At 40.8% G+C, this 19,520-nt stretch overlaps 2 protein-coding genes across 3 annotated transcripts in view; one reads left to right on the top strand and one right to left on the bottom strand.

Moving 5' to 3' along the window:
• The window catches only part of ZBTB1 (zinc finger and BTB domain containing 1), a 29,364-nt gene extending 27,124 nt beyond the window's left edge, over nucleotides 1–2,240 (bottom strand). The window contains exon 1 of the mRNA XM_080809788.1: nucleotides 2,166–2,240. The gene's annotated coding sequence lies outside the window, so the exon portion shown is untranslated. The remainder of the gene's footprint in view (nucleotides 1–2,165) is intronic.
• ZBTB25 (zinc finger and BTB domain containing 25) lies at nucleotides 234–19,125 on the top strand. Of its 2 annotated transcripts, XM_080809791.1 has the most exons (3): nucleotides 234–607; nucleotides 14,135–14,314; nucleotides 17,384–19,125. In XM_080809791.1, exons 2-3 carry the CDS (start codon nucleotides 14,142–14,144, stop codon nucleotides 18,516–18,518), a joined length of 1,308 nt encoding a protein of 435 aa, XP_080665917.1. In that variant the 5' UTR covers nucleotides 234–607; nucleotides 14,135–14,141; the 3' UTR covers nucleotides 18,519–19,125. The 2 variants fall into 2 exon arrangements, with proteins under 2 accessions (XP_080665917.1, XP_080665916.1); XM_080809790.1 differs by lacking the exon at nucleotides 234–607 and having other exon boundaries at nucleotides 13,808–14,314.
• Nucleotides 19,126–19,520: the final 395 nt, after the last annotated feature.

The raw sequence follows: 19,520 nt of genomic DNA, 5'->3' as shown, positions 1-19,520 counted from the left end.
GTCGCCCATTCCCCGCGCTCCCCCCACTCTGCCTGCCATAGGCCTGTCCGCCTCTGGCCTTGAGTCACTTCCCCCGCCATGCCCCACCCCACCCAGCCCGCCTCCCCTCCCAGGCTCCAGCGGCTCAGCCTCCTTGGCCCCGCGCCCCCACCCCTCTCCCCGCGAACACGCGGGCGCATCCTTCCCCACCCCCACCCCCGAAGTGAGGCACTGCTGTGCTTTTGCACGCCCTGGGGAAAGTCCCCGGGTCACGCGGTTGTGTGTGGGGAGCCTGTGACGCTCAGGCTCTTCTCCACGCTTCCGCCTACAGAGTCACGACTGAGGACCGTGGCGGAGGTAGCCCGAGCGCGGGCCGACCCCCGCCTGGCCACTAGAGTAGGCGGGAGGGCGCGCACGTACGCACGCACGCACACTTCAACCCCCGCGCCCCTCGTTCCCCGGCTACCAGGCGCTCTGTCACGTGGGCCCATCGCGGGGCGGCCGGCGCGGGAAGCCGCGCGAGAGCGGGCCTCAGGGTGCGTGAGCCGGCGCCGCCGCGTGACGTGCGCGGCGCGGGAGCCGCCCCTCCCGCACGGAGGAGCCGGCTGGCCGCCGCGGCGGCGTCTGGGTAAGCGACGCGGCCCGGCCCCTGTGGGCTGCTCCGGGCTCAGTCCCTCCCGCCGCGAGCCGTCCGGGGCAGCGGCCTGCAGCTGCGCCGGTCGCGGGACAGATGCAAGTAGCTGGGGAGAGGGGTGTTTTGGTCCGTTTGACATGTCAATCAGGGCGCAGGAGGAAGATGGCAACCGCGAGAGAGCACTGGGCGGAGAATGCCCAGAGCCGCCTCTCGCTGCCCGCAGAAGGCGGCTACCGGGGCCTGACCCCGCGCGGGAACCCCCGACGGGCTCGCGGCGTTCCCCGGGCGGCCGCGTGAACCCTTCTTGCAAGTGGGCGGGTCTCCTGGTGCAAGCTGAGAGACGCTGCAGCCACTGTCCTCTCCCTTCCCCACCCCCGTTCGTGATTACCCCGTTTCTAGGGCAGGAAGTTCCTCCTCCTCCATAATTCATTTCTTTCCTTTTTTTCAGATTATGTTAATCTCATTCTGAGTAAATCCAGTTTTTCTTTTTAAAGTTTGCCGGATCGTTCATTGCTTCCCTAGCACTCGTTATTTGGAGAAACCAAGCTACTTAGACAGCACTTAGCGCTGTACTTGGAATTTGACAGCAGCTAACCTGTTTCATTCAGTAACGCCCATTTCCCCCCAGGAAATTACATTTCGCATTCAATCTCTTGAGACGCAAGTTTTTTTTTGACAAAACTGTTGATTCGCGCAGGATTTTGTCAAGTGTGTAAAGTACACTTTGGGACGACAGATTTTAAGGCTGAAAGGGGCCTTACAGGAAATCCAGTTCATCCCTCTGTTTTACAGATGAAGACACCGGGCCTAACGAACGTGTAGCTTGACTGAAGCCCTACACACCTTTTGAGTAACTGGACTCCAGGGCTCCAGGCCTTGGTTACCACACCAGGAGCGCAGTGCCAGTTTAACCCACTCACTGTAGAGACAGTCTGCCAGAGGTGATTATGCTTGGCTTGATTCAGATTATTGAGAAACAAGGCTTGGCCGTTGTGTGTTGGCTCTGGTATTTTAAGTAATGGGGTTGGCATTATCTTTAGGTGGAATAGATTGCTTATGATGTATTTGGGGGCTCAAAGCCCATCTTCTCCAAAATTCAGCCCTATTCTCTGTAAGAATAACCAACATTTGCAGCACTGGTTACTTCTTTAGGTTAAGGCATCAAAGTTCCTCGAGCAATCTAGGTATGTTTCGATTAAGCGTAAACTATCCAGTATCAGGAATCAGTTCCTTAAGAGGGAGCAAGCAGTATATGGGGATAGCACTTGGAATAGATTAGTTCTGATGGCCGGGAGGTTATCAGGAAAGAGTGGAACCTGGAAGGGATGGTCAGTAACAAAGCAGAGAGAGGCCTCAAATGACTTGCTCTACCTTTTTGTCCAGCCCTTCCCTGAATGTCTTATTTGGAGGTAGTGGAGATGGATTCTGCTCCAGTTGTTGGCTGTTTATTGAGCACCTGCAGTGGCTAGCCACTTTCATAGATGAATTTTGAGTACTTGACAAAAAGGGAGGTGGTATTGTCTCTATGTTACAAACAAGGAAACAGATTTACCTGGCTTCTGCGATGCTGTCATTTGCAGTAGAATTCAAGGCTAGATCACTTATCTCCCAAGTCCAGTCAGTGCTCTTTTGCATTTTATCTTGCCACCACTTCAAGCCGGGAAAGGGATGAGAGAATCGCCTGTGGCTGATTTATTGGCGCCTGTGGTTGCCCAGAGAGGCTGAGCAGGACTTTCAGCTGCCCTCTTTGCCTTAGAAAATGGAGCTGTGCGCTTCCACCCTATCTCCTGAGGGGAATGCGCAGGAGCCAGGCTGTCTAGCTGGGGAGGAGGGGCCCAAGAGTCTTGGCTGTAAAATATCCTGGCAAGGGCAATGCTGGGAAGTGTTGCATAATGCCCTCCCCACCACTGAACCAAAGTGATTTATTTACTATGGCCCGTAGGTGGTGCTTGACCATCTTGTTAAAGAAAAACTTGTCCTTTTTTGTAATAAAAGCCCAAAACAGAGTTGGGGGGATTTATATTATTGTAGGGTTTTTTCCTTGTCTTAAAAAAAGAAACAGTGCAGGTGCTCTTATCTTGATAAATTATAAAGTACTTCTACACCACTTCCTGTGCCCCCTTTCTGCTTATTTATTCCAAATTGCATGGGAACTTCCATCTTTTGAGAGAAGAATGCTAAGAAAAATACTATAATTTATAGTTACAGCGCAGGTTATGGAGTTAGACCTAGCTTTTGATCGCCACTTTATACTGTCTCCTAGTTGTGTGTTCTAAGCCCACGTCATCTGTAAAATAGATATAAAAATAACACATAGCCTAGGTGAGGACTCAAAGAATGTACATAGAGCACTTAGCACAAGGCCTTGCATGTAGTATTTACTCATTATAATCATAACTATTTGAACTAGAACAGTATTATTCCCTCTAGGATAGGAAAGGCATTACTACTTGAATGTGCTTAGGGAGAGTAGAGGAAGAGGAAAGTATTTAAAACAAACATCAGTTTCAGGATTAGTAATTGAATTTATTCACACATCTGCTTTCCCTTTGTTCGCAGGAATTTTTTTCTTTCTTTTTTTTAAATCTTAACTGAAGAAAAAGTGTTTATATTATTGTAAGTTGTTTCTGAAAATTCTCTAAATTATTCCTTCCCTGTACATATCAATCATATGATAACTTTTTGTTCCTTGTGAAAAACTCGAGGCACTTTAAGCAAAGGGCTTCATTAAGCCATCTGGATAACGTGTTTGTGGAGCATTCTGTGGCAAAGGAAGTATTGGTTCACCTATATTCAGAAGTTATAATTAGTCTTGTTTGTACTGTATTCTAGGTCTGTACTGGCATTGTCGTTATCCAGCTTCCTACTGTCCTTTGAGTACCTTATTTTTTCTTTCAGAAATGCAGTCATTACTTTTTTTTTTTTAGTGGACTAAGAAGAATCATTTATTTTCCATCAAAGGGTTCTGATTTTTTTAAGGTTTACTAGCAATTTGCACTAACCGGTGTTAGCACTCTTGTTTGCCTGGTGCTGTGGCTTTATCGGGCATCCCACATGTTGGTTAGATGGTTAGAGATGTAGTAGGCTGGCTGTGTCTGGCAACAGGCAGGCCCCAAACTAACGTTTCCCTGTTCCGTTAAAGGTTTCTAGAGCATAACTGCTCTTCCTGTGTCATCTACTACGTCTGCTTCTTACCCTCTTCTCTCATATTTTCGTGATTTTTGTAAGCAGGTGCTTAGAATTACTGCACATTTTATCTCAATATTCTCAGATTTGAGATTTCCATATCATCTTCAGATGTTATGAAAATAGGCATAATGGTGTATGAGAGTAAATACCTTTTTTTCCTACATACTTTTTTAGAAGAAGTCTGAAAATGGTATGTTCCTCTTCTGCCCACAGTGTCCAATTAACTAGTTTGAGAGCACTTTTGTTTCTCAGAATCTGGCTAATTTTTTGTTTAAATTTACAATTAGAATTACAATTGTTGATTTTTGTTCATTTAATGTAATTGGTACAATTCCCACATTTTGAGCATAGCTTGTAAAATTGCTTCTTTTTCTCTGTAATTCTACAGTGTGAAATATTCTCTTTATTTTCCTTAGTTTCCTTCTAACACAGTGGTTCTTAACTGAGGTGTCATATTAGAACCACCTCAAGAGCTTTTTAAAAAAGGATGTGAGGGGCACCTGGGTGGCTCAGTGGGTTAAGCCTCTGCCTTCAGCTCAGGTCGTGATCTCGGGGTCCAGGGATTGAGCCCCACATTGGGCTCTCTGCTCAGTGGGGAGCCTGCTTCTCCCTCTCTCTCTCTGCCTGTCTCTCTGTCTACTTGTGATCTCTGTCAAATAAACAAATAAAGTCTTTGAAAAAAATTTAAAAATAAAAATGAAAAAGGATGTGAGACTCACTCTCAGCAATTCTGTTTGGCTTGGTCTAGGGTAGGACACAGGCATCAGTCTGCATTGAAAGTTTTACAGTACAGTCAGTGATAAGAGCTACTATTCCATGATAAAATGATCTCTGGAAACATTCTTTCTCTAGGTTATAAAATGTTATACCTCCATAATCCTGTGAAAGTATGACTAAAAAGTTAAAATCATTGTATAAAGTCTGTTATTATGTGGTACTTTGAATATTTCTGCTTTTACCTTTGTATTTATAGCCATGAGTAAGTATCTCAAAAAAGCTGCACATATTCCTCTGCCAACTTTTCTGTCTCCTTTTCTTAATGATAATTTAATAATAAAGTCACAGTGGTAGGAACCACAGAGAAAATATCCAAGACTGTTTATTTTCTACAGGAACAGTTGTCTTAGTCCTCTTGTCCCCCCCTTTTTTTTTTTTTTTTTAGATTTTATTTATTTATTTGACAGAGATCACAAGTAGGCAGAGAGAGACGGAGAAGCAGGCTCCCTGCTAAGCAAAGAGCCTGATGTGGGACTCGATCCCAGGACCCTGGGATCATGACCTGAGCTGAAGGCAGAGGCTTTAACCCACTAAGCCACCCAGGCACCCTCTTGTCCCATTTTTATTAAAGATTCTACAGCCTGAGAGAATGAAAAGCTATGTATTCCAGGGCATGGTCTGGCTACCATAGATCTGAGAGTCCAGTCTAACTAATACAAAAGATTTTTTTTAATAAGTAAAAATCAAAAGATGTTAAATTTCAAGTTAACTTTGAATTAAACAAAAATGGATACTGGTATAAAGCTGTTGTAGTTTATTTAGTTTGAGCTAATCCAGAGTTACTGCAATTTAGTTAGTAAACAAGTTTTTGTAGTCTCTCTTAAATATTAATACTAATTCTATTATTATAGTATAAATACCACTTTGATAATAGATACAGCATTTTAAGATGAAGGACTCTTTCATTTTGGCTTTCGTATCTATAATAAAATGATAAATTATTTTTTACATCTCCTCTCACATCTTAAAATTTTCACCCAAAATTCTTTTCTTTTAAGATTTTATTTATTTATTTGAGAGAGTGAGAGCATGAGCAGTGGGGAGAGGGAGAAGCAGGCTCCCCGGTGAGCAGGGAGCCCTGACAGTGGAGTTCCACCCGAAGACCCCAGGATCATGACCTGAGCCTAAGGCAGATGTTTAACCAGTGCAGGCACCCGCATGCCCCTCCACCCAAAATTCTTAAATAAAACTTCTGAGATCTTTCTGTATGCACAGGAAGCTTTAGCTATTCCACATACCAGAGAAAATAATATTTATGGTCAAAGAAATGATGAGCAAAGGCTACATGAAAAACCTAGCTAATAAATTTGCCAAGTAGGTTGTATTAGAAAATGTTTTTAATAACTTTGCGATGGATTGGCTCTATTGACAGATAAAATCTGATTATGTTGCCTTAAAACGTCAAAGGTCTGTTATACAAAGAAGTTTGAGTGAACCTGTTATGTATCTAAGTTGTGGGTTTTTTTTTTTTCCTTTTAAGCATATCTGAATTTGTTTCACTTTATAAACTTGGAAAAAATTTCCCTTTATTTGCTTCAATATATTTGCAAAATCTGCCATCGGTATGTATGTTAAAAGTTATAGATGGGGATTTTGAAGAAAGGGGATGAGTTCGAAGTCATACTTGAATACTACCAGCACCATTATGGCTAGTTGTCTGACTTTGGGTACATCTCCCACCTTCTCTGAGCCTTTGGTTCCTCAACCATAAAATGGAACTAATATCATATCTGCTCTATTACCTCATAGGATTTAAAAAAAGATAGCATAGGGCAGAGATTCTCAAAGTGTGGATCAAGGACCCCCAGAGGTTCCTGAAACCTTTTCAGGATCTACAAGGATCTTGCTTTTGAAAGGCCAAAATCTCTAAATATACTTGAATTAAACAACTTGTGGCAACAGATTGAACACAGAAACAAAGAACCCAGCTGTATTTTTTAAAGCGTGGTATTAAAGCGTACTGTAAAATATAAAACAGTGCTACTCTTCCCACTTACAAAATATATGTGGTTATTTTTTAGAAAAAAATGTTGAAATATAATGGGTTTATTATTATTTAAAATGAATTAAATGTTTTTAAATGTCTCACTTTTTATATGGTAAATATTGATAAATACAACCCACATAAGCAACAGCTCTTTGCAGTCCCTAATGCTGTTCTTAAGAGTGTAAGTGGATCTTGAGGCCAGAACTTCTTAGAAGTGGTGAAGGGTAATAATAATGGCTGAGTAGTTCCTATTGGGACAGTTCTGAACTAGAAACTACATTTGACCCTTGAACATCGTGGGGATTAGGGCCACTAACCTCCCTGCACAGTCAAATATCTGCATTTAACTTGACACCCACCCCCAGCCTCCCAAGCTTAACTACTAACAGCCTACTATTGACTGGAAGCCTTACTGATAGCATAAACAGTCAATTAACGTAATTCATATGTTACATGCATTATATACTGTATTCTTATAATAAAATAAGCTAGAAAAAAGAAAATGTTATTAAGGAAATCATAAGGGGCACCTGGCTGGCTCTGCAGAGCTTGTGGCTCTTGATCTCCGGGTGGTGAGTTCAAGCCCCATGTTGCGCCTAGAGCTTACTTAAAAAAAAAAAAAAAAAAGAAAGAAAGGGAAAGGAAATCATAAGGAAGAGAAAATACATGTATAGTACTGTACTGTGTTTATCCAAAAAAAATCTGCTTATAAGTGGGCCCATGCAGTTCAAACTGATGTGGTTCAAGGGTCAACTCTATAAACTTGAAAAAAAGCTTTAGAAACTACCGGATGGCAGTTCAAAGTGACAAAAATCAGGCAGAAACTGGAATGAAGTCTATGCTTGGAAGAAGGGAAGAGCAGTGGATGATTTTTATGGCTTTTTCCTGAGAGAAGTCTCCAGTTGGTGACAGGAGGAGCTGGCCAAACTTAGGTTAATAATCCGTAATCTTACTTGCTTGAAGAAAAGAGGACAGAGTTCAGAGTGACCACACAGCTGGAAAGAAAAGGAAAATCCTAGAAAGGATGCTGGGGGAACCCCACATATTGAATCTCTTGCCAACCCCTAAACTTACGCATATGTTGAGCTTTCATACAGCACACCAACAAATAAAAAACTAAACCAAAAGAGAGGCAGGGTTTGAAGTTTAAGTCCAGCCAAGTTAATTTTAACAACAAAGCAAAACCATCAGTACTTTTTGGAAGAATATTACAGAATCTAGAGTCTTTACCACAGTAATCACAATGTCTAGGATATTGTCCAAAATGAAACAGGAATCTATCACCCTAATTAATGGAGATTAACTCCAAAATGACCCAGAGGTTGGGTTTGGCAGAGATTTAAAGCAGCTATTACAACTATGCTTAAGAATATAAAGCAAAATAAAGTGGTAATGTGTCAACAAATAGGAAATCTCAGCAGAGAAATAGAAACTAAAAAGGAATGAGATAAAAATTTTAGACTAGAAATAGAATAACTGAAATTAAAAATTCACTGAATGAGTTTAACAAAAATGACAGTGAACTTACAGTTTAATAGAAAGTATCTCACCTGAAAAGAATATTTTAATCTCTTTATGCCTTAATTTTTTTTTTTTTTTAAGAGAGAATCCCAAGCAGACTCTGCAAGGAGTGTAGAGCCCGACATGGGTCTTGATCCCGTGACCCTGAGATCACAATCTGAACAGAAACAAAGAGCCAGACACTGAACTGACTGAGCTGCTCAGGCACCCCTGAAACAGAAAACTTGTTTGATGTGAAAGTTCTATATAAACTTCATCACTGTAGGGATGCCTATAGGAGCCACCTGGGTGGTTCAGTCAGTTAAGCTTCTGCCTTTGGCTCAGGTCATGATCCTGGAGTCCTGGGATCGAGTCCCATGTCAGGCTCCCTGCTCTGTGGGGAGTCTGCTTCTCCCTCTGCCTGCTGTTCCCCTGCTTGTGCTCTCTCTCTCTCTCAAATAAATCTCTCAAATAAATAAATAAAATCTTTTAACATCATCACTATACATTAGCAGCAGGGATTTTTACTCTAGGTTTCTTTCAAGGTCTAAACTCAGCTCTTCCCTCAGCATGTGGACTGCCTTCATAGTGTATGAATCAAAGCCATGGACAGAGTACTCTCACATTCTCTCCTCACCTCAGCTGTCTCCTTGCCACTGTCAGAAATAAATCCCTCTCTTTATGGCTGACTGCTACACTGCGCTTGTGTTCCTTCTGGCTTCTGGAGAGGCCACCCCTCTTCAGCCTGAAAGTCGTCTCTGAGCGGAAGCTTCCTATCTTCAGTGTACTAACCTATCTGTACCTACCCTTTATGGCCTCTGCCGTCTAACATTCCCTTGCAGTGAGATATTTTGCTCTTGATGCTTTCCCAGACTATTATCAGAGGTCACCAGAAATCTCTTAGTCACCACACTTGGGGTGTTTATAATAGGCCTCATCCCCATGTTTCTCTGCAGTACTTTCCACCAGGGGTGGACCACTCCCCAACCAGCTTCTTGCCTTTCCTTTACCTCCCCTCATCTCATCCCCCACTCAATGTTGATACGTTTCCTGATTACTCCTTTTGTGTCTTTTCTGTGTTGTTTGATGATTCATTTGTAGCTCCCCCCCCCCCCCGCCTTATTTCACTCAATAGTCCCATCCACTCCTGGTGTCTTCAGCTATGTAATTACAGAGGACCTCCTCTCCCTGTCTAGCCCTGTCCTACATAGTGTCTCCATTGATCACTAAACATTTCTACTCAGATGAGCTGGAATGAACACCTTGAGCTCACTGTCCAAAATGAATTTTTTCTCTTATGAAGCCAGTTTCTATGCCTCTTTGCTGGCATTCTGGAACATTGCTGTTGTATTGATACCTACCACATGACAGTTACTCTGCAAATAGGACCTGAAGGGATGAATGAATTCTTCCAGTAACCCAAGCTGGAATTCTGAGACTTGACTTTGACTTTATCTTCTCTGTGGCTGACCACATCCAGTCTGGCTGCCAAACCATGTCAGTTCTATGTCTGGTGTATCTCCTGTATTCCTTCATTCCCACCACTGTTCCTTGGATATTGCAGTGGACTTCTTGCTGGTCTTTATTTCTTCATACCTTTCCCTTGCTAATCTTTTTTTATGTGTTGCTACTAGAGCAACCCTGAGTCACGGGCCTGATGATGATGATGATGATGGTGGTGATAATTGGTATTTACTGAACACTTATTGTGGCCTGCCTCACTATTTCTATGTGCTTATATGCATTATCTTATTAAATCCATGTAACAGCCTGTGAGGTAGATACTGTAATTATCCATATTTTGTAAGTAAAACCAAGGACCAGAGAATTAAGCATCTTCTCGAGATCATACGGCTAAATGACAGAACTGGAATTTTATTCCAAGCTGTTTAATTCCAGAGTCCAAGCTGTAACTACTATGCTGTTCTCCCACCTGCAAGAACGTCTTCACACCATTCGTTACCAACACAACTGGAGTACCTTTCAGTTTTACATTCGGTGCCCTGTGTGAGCTGACCACATCTCTTGTTACTCACTCACTTTGTTTTTTCTGTGCCAACTGAATTCTTCAGTTACCTATATATTCACACTCTTCCCTGTAATTTTATTCATTCTCTTTTTTCCTGCCCGGAATGCTGTGTTCACCTTCTGCCTCTTCATCTAAATCCAGTTCAAATGGCTTATTTTATTGGGTTGCCTGATACTTATCGCCCCCTGACAGCATGTTCTCTGAAATGCTCTTATGACATTTACCACTTTTACTTTTTATCATAATTACCGTGTTTTATGTTTTGTCTCCCCTATTAGCCTGCAATCTTCTTTTTAAAAGTTTTTAATTTAAATTCAATTTAATTAACATGTACTGTATTATTAGTTGCAGAGGTAGAATTCAGTGTGTCATCAGTTGCATATAACGCCCAGTGCTCATTACTTCAAGCACCCTCCTTAATGCCCATCACCCTGTTACCCCACGCATCCCCAGCAACCCTTAGTTTTCCCCCCATAGTTAAGAACCTCTTTTGGTTTGCCTCCGTCTCTATTTCCCTCTTATTTTATTTTTCCTTCCCTTCCCCTGTGTCTATCGTTTTGTTTCTTAAATTCCACATATGAGTGAGATCATATGGTATTTGTCTTTCTCTGATTGACTTATTTCGCTTAGCATAATACTCTCTAGCTCTGACTACGTCATTGCAAATAGCAAGATTTTATTCTCTTCCTGTGTTTTGGTAATTGCGGACATTGCTGCTATAAACGTTGGGGTGCATATTAGCCTGCAGTCTTCTTAGTTGCAGCATGTAAGTATTTTTCTTCTGTCCCTATGCTTTGTATAATACATGCTTTCAAATAATTTTTCTTTATTAAATTTCTCTTCAAAAAATGTGTTCAGTAAGTGAAGAATTTAACTGTTACTCATAGACCATTAACCACAGGATTTTTGTATATGTGGCTTTTTAGTGTGCCCTTTCTCATTTCTATGTGGTTCAGTTCATTATACTAATGCACTATATATATATGTGTGTGTATATATATATATAGTGTGTGTGTATAGATAGATCTGGTGAAAATGTTTATGATCTGAGGGGTTTTTTTTCTTAAACAGTTTGTAAGGCTGGTTTAAACTACTTCAGTTTGAACCATTTCATTGAATCTAAGACACATGTTTTTCACATGGTGAAATCTCCAACATACAGTTTTATTTTGGTTTTTAAATCTCTCTATAATAAGTTGGTGGTGTTTTAGAATCCAGGTAATGCAGCAAATACAAATAAACAGTGGCTTTTAGTTAAAAGGCCTTTTGGTACAATACTTACAATTTGGAGTTTCGTTTATGCTCAGGTCTCTGTAGATTCTGATATTTTGTTCCCTCTTATTTCATCATTGCTTAAAGGCTTTTAAAATGAGATGGTAAGGAGTAAGGGTTTTGTTTTTATTTATTTTTTAACTGGGGAGGTTTGGGAGAAAATTAATGTTTGAGTAAGTAGAATTTTAAAAAGTAATGTATGAATAGAATTAAAAGCAAGTTTCAGGATTCCTAAAGTATTATTTATATAAAATTTTAAAACATGCAAAATAATACCATACCTCCTTAAGGGATACATGCAGATGCAGTAAGAACATGATGATGTTACGAGACAGTCATAAACCCCAAAGTCTGGATGGTGATTACCTTTGGAGGCAAGGTAATGGGTAATTAAAATGAGGGAGAGATGGCTGGCTGGCTGTGTGTTTGTCTCCTTGATATCTGTACCTATCTGTCTATCTGAAATACCTCATAATTTTTAAAAATGAGGGGAAAAGGAATACATGTTGGAATGTACTTACGATGTTAAACGTCAATAAAAAGATTTAAGTTTGGGGTGCCTGGGTGGCTGTGTTGGTTAAGTGTCCGACTCTTGATTTCAGCTCAGGTCATGATCTGAGGGTTGTGAGATGGAGCCCCACATCAGGTTCCACGCTCAGCATGGAGTCTGCTTAAGATCCACTCCCTCTCCTGCTCCCCACCCCCAGCTCGCTTGTGCTCTCTCTCTCTCAAAAAGAAAAAAAAAAGGATTTAAGTTTAAACAGTACAATTCCTCCACCTGCTCCCTTGTTTCCCTCCCAGAAGTAAACATTTTACTCGTTTCTTTGAACCTTTCCAAAGATGTGTACATAAATAAGACTATATTTCTGTATAAATTTCTCTGCCACCTTTAAAATAACCACTCCAGGGGCACCTGGGTGTCTTAGTTGTTGGGCATCTGCCTTCAGCTCAGGTTGTGATCCCAGGGTACTGGGATCCAGCCCCACATCAGGCTCCCTGCTTGATGGGAAGCCTGCTTCTCCCCCTCCCACTCCCCCTGCTTGTGTTCCCTCTTCTGCTGTCTCTCTTTCTGTCAAATAAATAAATAAATAAAATCTTTTAAAAATAAAATAACCGCTCTACCCTCTTTTGCATAAATAGTAGTCTTCTCTGTACGATTTTATGTTTTGCATTTTTTTACTTAATATATCTTGGAGATTATTTTATATCAGTACATTAAATGTATAGTTTTAATAAAAATAGATTTAGCTTTATATCAATAACAATTACCTTTTTGTTTACCAGTTATAGCCTAGACTTTATTCATTAATAAGTATGTGTTTCTGTATTTGATTTGTGTAAGCAAATTAAGCAGCAGGAAATCTGGGTTTCTCCCTAATTCCTCTTTCCAAACATTCTTGCGGCTTCCTGAGGTATCTTGATGTAGAACCTGACCATTCCCTAGGCATCTCCAGTTTGTGGATCATGTTCTCTCTGGGAGGTGGAAAGGGAGGACATTTGGGTTTTGGAGCCCAGTGTCCAGGTTTGAATCCCCTGCTCTGCCACTTTCTGGCAGTGTGACTTGAGTAAATTAACTCCTTGTACTGATTCAGTTTCTTTATCTGTAGATGCATTGACTATCCCTTTATTGTATAGTCATATTGAGAACCAAATGAGTGAAAAGTGCCTGATACAGAGGAGGCACTATAAGTGTTAGCTGGTTTTATTATATTATTGCTCACTCAGCTGTCTGCTGCCCAAGCTGTGGCCAGTCTCCAGACAGGCAACCCCACAGTCTCATCACTGACCTCCTTAGACTTTGGTCTCTGGCTAGTGAGAAAACTTCATTCTCTTTTTTCAGAAGCTGCTCTTTTAGAGAAGGATCTCCCCGCTGGCCAGTGATGCCCTTTATACCACAGCTGCCTTCTCCTTAAGGCACCGGGGCTGTCCGCACAGTTGGGGTTGAAGCAGAGCCTCCCATCTGCCTGGAACTCTTGGCACTCTTGAATGCCCTTGCTGCTCACACTAGACTTTTCTGCCAGAATTCTTCTGCATGTTTTTCCTCATACGTGATTTTTCCCAAGACCAGTGGTCCCACTCTCTATTGTTCCTTCAGGAGCCTCCATGCTTGTATGTGTCTGAATCCAGTTAATATCAGGGTTTAGGCTCTTTCCATTGGGTCCCCGGGCCTCATATGTAAATCAGGGGATGTGACTTGATAATCTGTTTTAAGGGCTCCTGCACATATTGTGACTGATATGTTTCCCAAACATATTGTAAGATATTTAGGAGTCCAGTGTCCCCCGAGCACACAGAGGATCCCTACGGAGCAATGACTGCTCTAGCCCAGCCAGGGCACTGGTCTGATGTGAACAGTTATAGCTAACATTTGAGTAGCAGTTTCCATTACAAGGTGCTTTTCATGTAACTTCACTCATATAGCTCTGAGGAAAGGGTCCGTATCTCATTCCCATTTTCTGGTGAGGAAACAGGGCTAGAAACGTGGTCATATTGATTTAAAAAAAAAAAAATGGACAGGCCTTCCTTTTGCTTCTGTGTCACCCATACGAAGCTATCTTCTTACCAGATGAAAAAGACCATATGTTACAGTTTTAGCAGAATTGATATTTTTATAATGGGGGGTTTAATGTTAGCTAGGTTTGGGGTGAAATTAACAGTATTAAAAACTATTGAATAATCTCATTTAAATTTAGGCCTCTTTGTACTCTGTAGGTTTGTATGAACTGTAGCTAATTTTGTTTAAAAAAAAAATTGTCCTTTTTCTCAGAGCCACAATGGACACAGCTAGCCATAGCCTTGTCCTCCTGCAGCAGCTGAACATGCAGCGAGAATTTGGTTTTCTGTGTGATTGCACAGTTGCCATTGGAGATGTTTACTTCAAAGCCCACAGAGCAGTGCTTGCTGCTTTTTCTAACTATTTCAAGATGATATTTATTCACCAAACAAGGTAAGGATATGGTTTTGTAAATCTGGAGAGTTTTAATGTGATATAGCTAAGCCTTATTATAACATCATTTGGGGGACTTTTTATTATGGGGTCACCTTAACAAAAAAAATATATATATATATATTTTTTTTACACATCCAGTAATTCATCTCAGTATGTAGGATCCATGGCGGAAGGTAAAAATGAAAACAGTAATATAGCTAAAATTTATTGAAGGCTTATCCCGTACCCAAGCACTAAGTATTTACCTAATGTACATTCTACTATTTTCCATACTATTTTAGAGAAAAGGAAACTGAGCTTGGGTCAAGGAATTGGCCCATCCAGGATTATACAGCTAGTAAGTGATCCTCAAATGCAGATTGTGCTTTAAAGATCTATGTTCTGACTCATTACATTGTTGATACCTTTTCTATAATACTTTCATAGCAAGGGTGTAATGTCATAATTCTACACACCTTATATTCCATATTATAGTTCAAAAGACATTTGTTTCAAATACTTTTTTCAGAAAGTGTTTTGATTTTTTGAATGTGGGTTATCCCAACATGACGGGTATGTAGGGAGTGGGCAGGGACATCATATTCAGATTCTGAGTTCTTAAAGAATAGCTTTAGTCCTTCCTAGGTTGAAGGTGATAGAATTCTCTGTTTTGTTTTTTTTTAAAGACGTTTCATGAAAAACTTAGAGGAGGCTAGCCTCAATTACACATTTTCATTTCCCTTCATTCTTTTAAATATTTGTTGGGTACTTACATGTCAGCACTATGTTAGACCCCAATAATAGGCTAGGATGCTCACTGTCCTCAAGGAGTTCATAGTTCAATAGAGAACACATGTAAAGAAGACAATCGCGATGTAATTGATCTGCCTGTGCCTCAGTTTCCTTCTCTGTCAAACACTGGCATAGTATGTATACTTACCCAATGGTGTCGAGATTAAATGGATTAATATTAAAATGCTTAGAACAGAGCTTTGCACTGTCAGCTACTGTTATCAATAATTAATGTGATACGTCTATAATAGAAGTGTTGTATAAGGTAGAGTGGAGTGTCAGTAGCCCTATTTTGAGGAGGTTGGAATAGACTTTACAGAAGCCCTGGATCTTGAAGGATCAGGAGGAATTTTTTTCAGGTATTGTAAAGGAATGCAGGAAGGTGCATTGCAGGCAGAGGAAAAAAGTGTATGAAAACAGAGGTAGACATGAACTGGGCTAGTACATTCAGGAAACAGAGTAGACCAGAATGGTTGGAATGTATGGCACAAAGTGGGGGGGAGGTTGGAGTGGGAGATATGTCATGGGTAGTGTTATTATAGAAACTGGATTAGAAACAGTGCCTTCACCTCAGTCTTGTCTAAGAGCTAGGAGTTGGTTCAGCTCCCAAAACACCTGTTCGTGTGCCAGGCACCATGGTAAACTAAATCCAAGAGATACAAAGGTGTCAGGCCTGGCTATGTGGTATCTCTGTTGAACAACTAAAATCCTCAGTTAACAGCTCTGTGCTGATATATAAAACCCCTCCCATAGACCCTGGAAGTAGGTGGGTGAGAGCTAAGAGTGAAACCCGAGAGGGAATCCTGAGATATGGGGACTAAAGAAATGGCTTGCCAGCATGTGACACCCTATGCATTCTGAAGCAGACAGGAACATTTGCTTCAGGGAAAGTAAGTCCACTGACTGGGGCCGTTGTTCCTCCAACACTCCCCTCGGGTTCTCTTTATCCTCATTTTGCAGGGTGTTTCCTGATTTCTTGTTATGTTGTTATTTCTATTATCTGAATTGTAGATTCATATTTAAAAATTGAGCTTGGGTTATTTTAAAGTTTTTCAGTTGTACCTATATTCAGTTGTGATTTAAAGAGTAGATACATTACTATAGTTTGGAAGCCAAAATAAGGTTAGTGTAACTTAAGTTCCAAATATTACCAATTTTAATGGATTCTTTTAACATTTTAAATATTTTTTATTTTGGTAAAATATAGACAACTTAAAATTTGCCATTTTAACCATTTTAATCATACAGTTCACTGGCATTAGGTACATTCACAGTGTTGTGCAACCATTGCCACTTACCATGTCCAAAACTTTGCATCACCCTAAACATCAACTCTGTACCCATTAAGCAATAACTCCCCATCTCCCCACCTCACCCCAAGCTCCTAGTAAACTCTAATCTACTTTCTGTCTCTCTGAATTTGCCTATCCTAGATATTTTTTATAAGTGGCATCATACAAAATTTGCCCTTTTATGCCTGGCTTATTTCACTTACCAAATGTTTTCCAGGTTCACCCATGCTGTAACATCATTCAGAACGTCATTCCTTTCTTTGGCTGAATAATTTGCCACTCTCTGTATATGCCACACTTCGCTTATCCATTCGTCTGTTGATGGATGCTTGGGTTGTTTCCACCTTTTGGCTAATGTGAATAATGCTGTAATGAACATTGGTGTCCAGGTGTCTGTTGGGTCCATGTTTTCAGTTCTTTCGGTTGTGTATGCAAAAGACTCTTAGGTTCCTTAAGAGGAAGGTTTCTGTTTTCTTTTCTTTTTTTCTTTTTTTTTTTTAAGATTTTATTTATTTATTTGACAGGCAGAGATGATAAGTAGGCAGAGGCAGGCAGAGAGGGGGAAGCAGGCTCCCTGCTGAGCAGAGAGCCTGATGCGGGGCTCAGTCCCAGGACCCTGGGATCATGACCCGAGCTGAAGGCAGAGGCTTAACCCACTGAGCCACCCAGGTGCCCCGATTTCCGTTTTCTTCATCATGTTTCTCCTCCCTGGCACCTACTATAGTGCATACCACTTAGGAGTCACTAAATGTTGAACTAATCAGAATATCTGTGTGTGTTTCTTAACTTTAGCCAATAGGTTGAATACATGAAGACTTGTTGCTGGGCCATAAAGCTGGTGTGCTGTGAATGTTTAATTAACTGTTGCTATATTTCATCAAGGCAGATTGCTAAGTCTGAGCTTCTTAGGAAGAAACTGCATTAGCCTACGACTGTATGCTGCTAAACTAAAAGGCCAACTGGTCATTTTATCTTGTGTGGGTCTGTTTTTTGTTTTTAACAGCGAATGCATAAAAATACAACCAACTGACATCCAACCCGACATATTCAGCTATTTGTTGCACATTATGTACACGGGGAAAGGGCCAAAACAGATTGTGGATCACGGTCGTTTGGAGGAAGGGATTCGATTTCTTCACGCCGACTACCTTTCTCACATTGCAACAGAAATGAATCAAGTGTTCTCACCAGAGACTGTGCAGTCCTCAAATCTGTATGGCATTCAGATCTCAACGACCCAAAAAACACCTGTCAAACCAGGGCTGGAGGTCAAAGAAGCTCCTTCCAACAACAGTGGCAACAGAGCTGCTGTCCAGGGTGACCACCCCCAGTTGCAGCTCTCTCTTGCTATCGGGCTGGATGATGGCACTGCAGAGCAACAGAGGGCCCATCCTGCCGCCCAGGCCTTGGAGGAGCACCAGAAGCCCCCAGTGTCCATCAAGCAGGAGAGATGTGACCCAGAATCTGTGATCTCCCAGAGCCACGCCTCACCCTCATCAGAGGGGACCGGTCCCACTTTCACGGAAAGCAGTATCAAAGTACACTTGTGCCATTACTGTGGGGAACGTTTTGATTCCCGAGGTAACCTAAGGCAACATCTCCATACCCATGTGTCTGGATCCCTCCCGTTTGGTGTCCCTGCTTCCATTTTGGAAAGCAATGACCTTGGTGAAGTGCATCCACTTAATGAAAATAGTGAGGCTCTTGAATGCCGCAGGCTCAGCTCCTTCATTGTCAAGGAGAATGAGCAGGAGCCTGACCACTCAAACCAGGGGGCCACAGAGCCCCTGCAGATCAGTCAAGTGTCTTTGATCTCCAAAGACACAGAGCCAGTAGAATTAAACTGTAATTTTTCTTTTTCAAGGAAAAGAAAAATCAGCTGTTCCATTTGTGGTCATAAATTTCTCCGAAAAAGCCAATTGCTAGAACACATGTATACGCACAAAGGTAAATCGTACAGATATAACCGATGCCAAAGGTTTGGCAATGCGTTGGCCCAGAGGTTTCAGCCATATTGTGATAGCTGGTCTGATGTCCCCCTGAAAAGTTCTCGCTTGTCACAAGAACAGTTAGATTCATCTTGTGCCTTAGAGTCAGAGCTCCCACAAGAAAATGTGGACACTATCCTTGTGGAGTAGCAGTTTCTCCTTCACGATTTTTATATCCATTCTGAAAAAGAAAATTCACATGCATTTTTATTCATAAATTATTTTCCTCCTCAACTTCTATTAACTTTTTTCTTTACCATTGATCCACAGTTTTAAGGTTGTATATATTAGGTCTTCTTATTGTAAGACACATATGGCTATTAAAAGGTAACCTTCAAGTAGAGTTATGAACAATCATAAATCACAATTCAGAAATCAGAAGTCAATGTAGGAACTATGGAACTTTAGAGTTAATATTTATAGAATTTCTAAGTTGTAGAATCAGTAAAACCGAATTGAAAATGAAGTAAATGAAATATTTTTTAAAGAATATTCTGGACTATCAGTTTTGGCTAATTTTTCACATGAATACGCCACTATGAAGACTATTTAAAAATATTTTTTGCCATATAGGAAGTTAAAGTCATTTTAATGCATAACTATATGTTATAATGTATACAGATTTTGTTTTAAGGCATAGCTATAATAAATCATAAGTAGCTTTAAAATCACTTTTACTTATTAGCTCTGCAGCATCTTCCATGGCTTTTTAAATTTTTTTGACATTGAACATACCTCATTTTTAATAAAAAATATTCTAGTGAAAAGAGAGAAAGGCAGAGGATTCAGATATTGAAACAAAGTCCTACAGAGAGAAATAGGAAGATACATAGATAGATAAATGTAGAGACAGATTCAGATAGATCTATATTGACTAACACCCAGTGTTGTTACCTTAATCTAGAGCATTTTCTTATAGACCATAAGAATAATGAGATTTTTTTTTTATGACCAGAGGTTTACATCAGTGTTAAAGAGGAAAATGATAAAATATAAATTACCTTTCTATTGTCAATGTCCGAGGATTTTCTAGGCTGCCCGAGTTGATGTTAATTTTCTACGTATCACTTGAAAAAGTTGTTTTTTCAATGACACAGTTTTCATTTTTTCCTAATCCATAAAACTAGCAGTGGATACAGTCAATGTCCTAGA

The sequence above is a fragment of the Martes martes genome, assembly GCF_963455335.1.
Source record: "Martes martes genome assembly, chromosome: 7".
Lineage (NCBI taxonomy): Eukaryota > Metazoa > Chordata > Mammalia > Carnivora > Mustelidae > Martes > Martes martes.
This window is presented reverse-complemented; position numbering and strand designations above follow the sequence as displayed.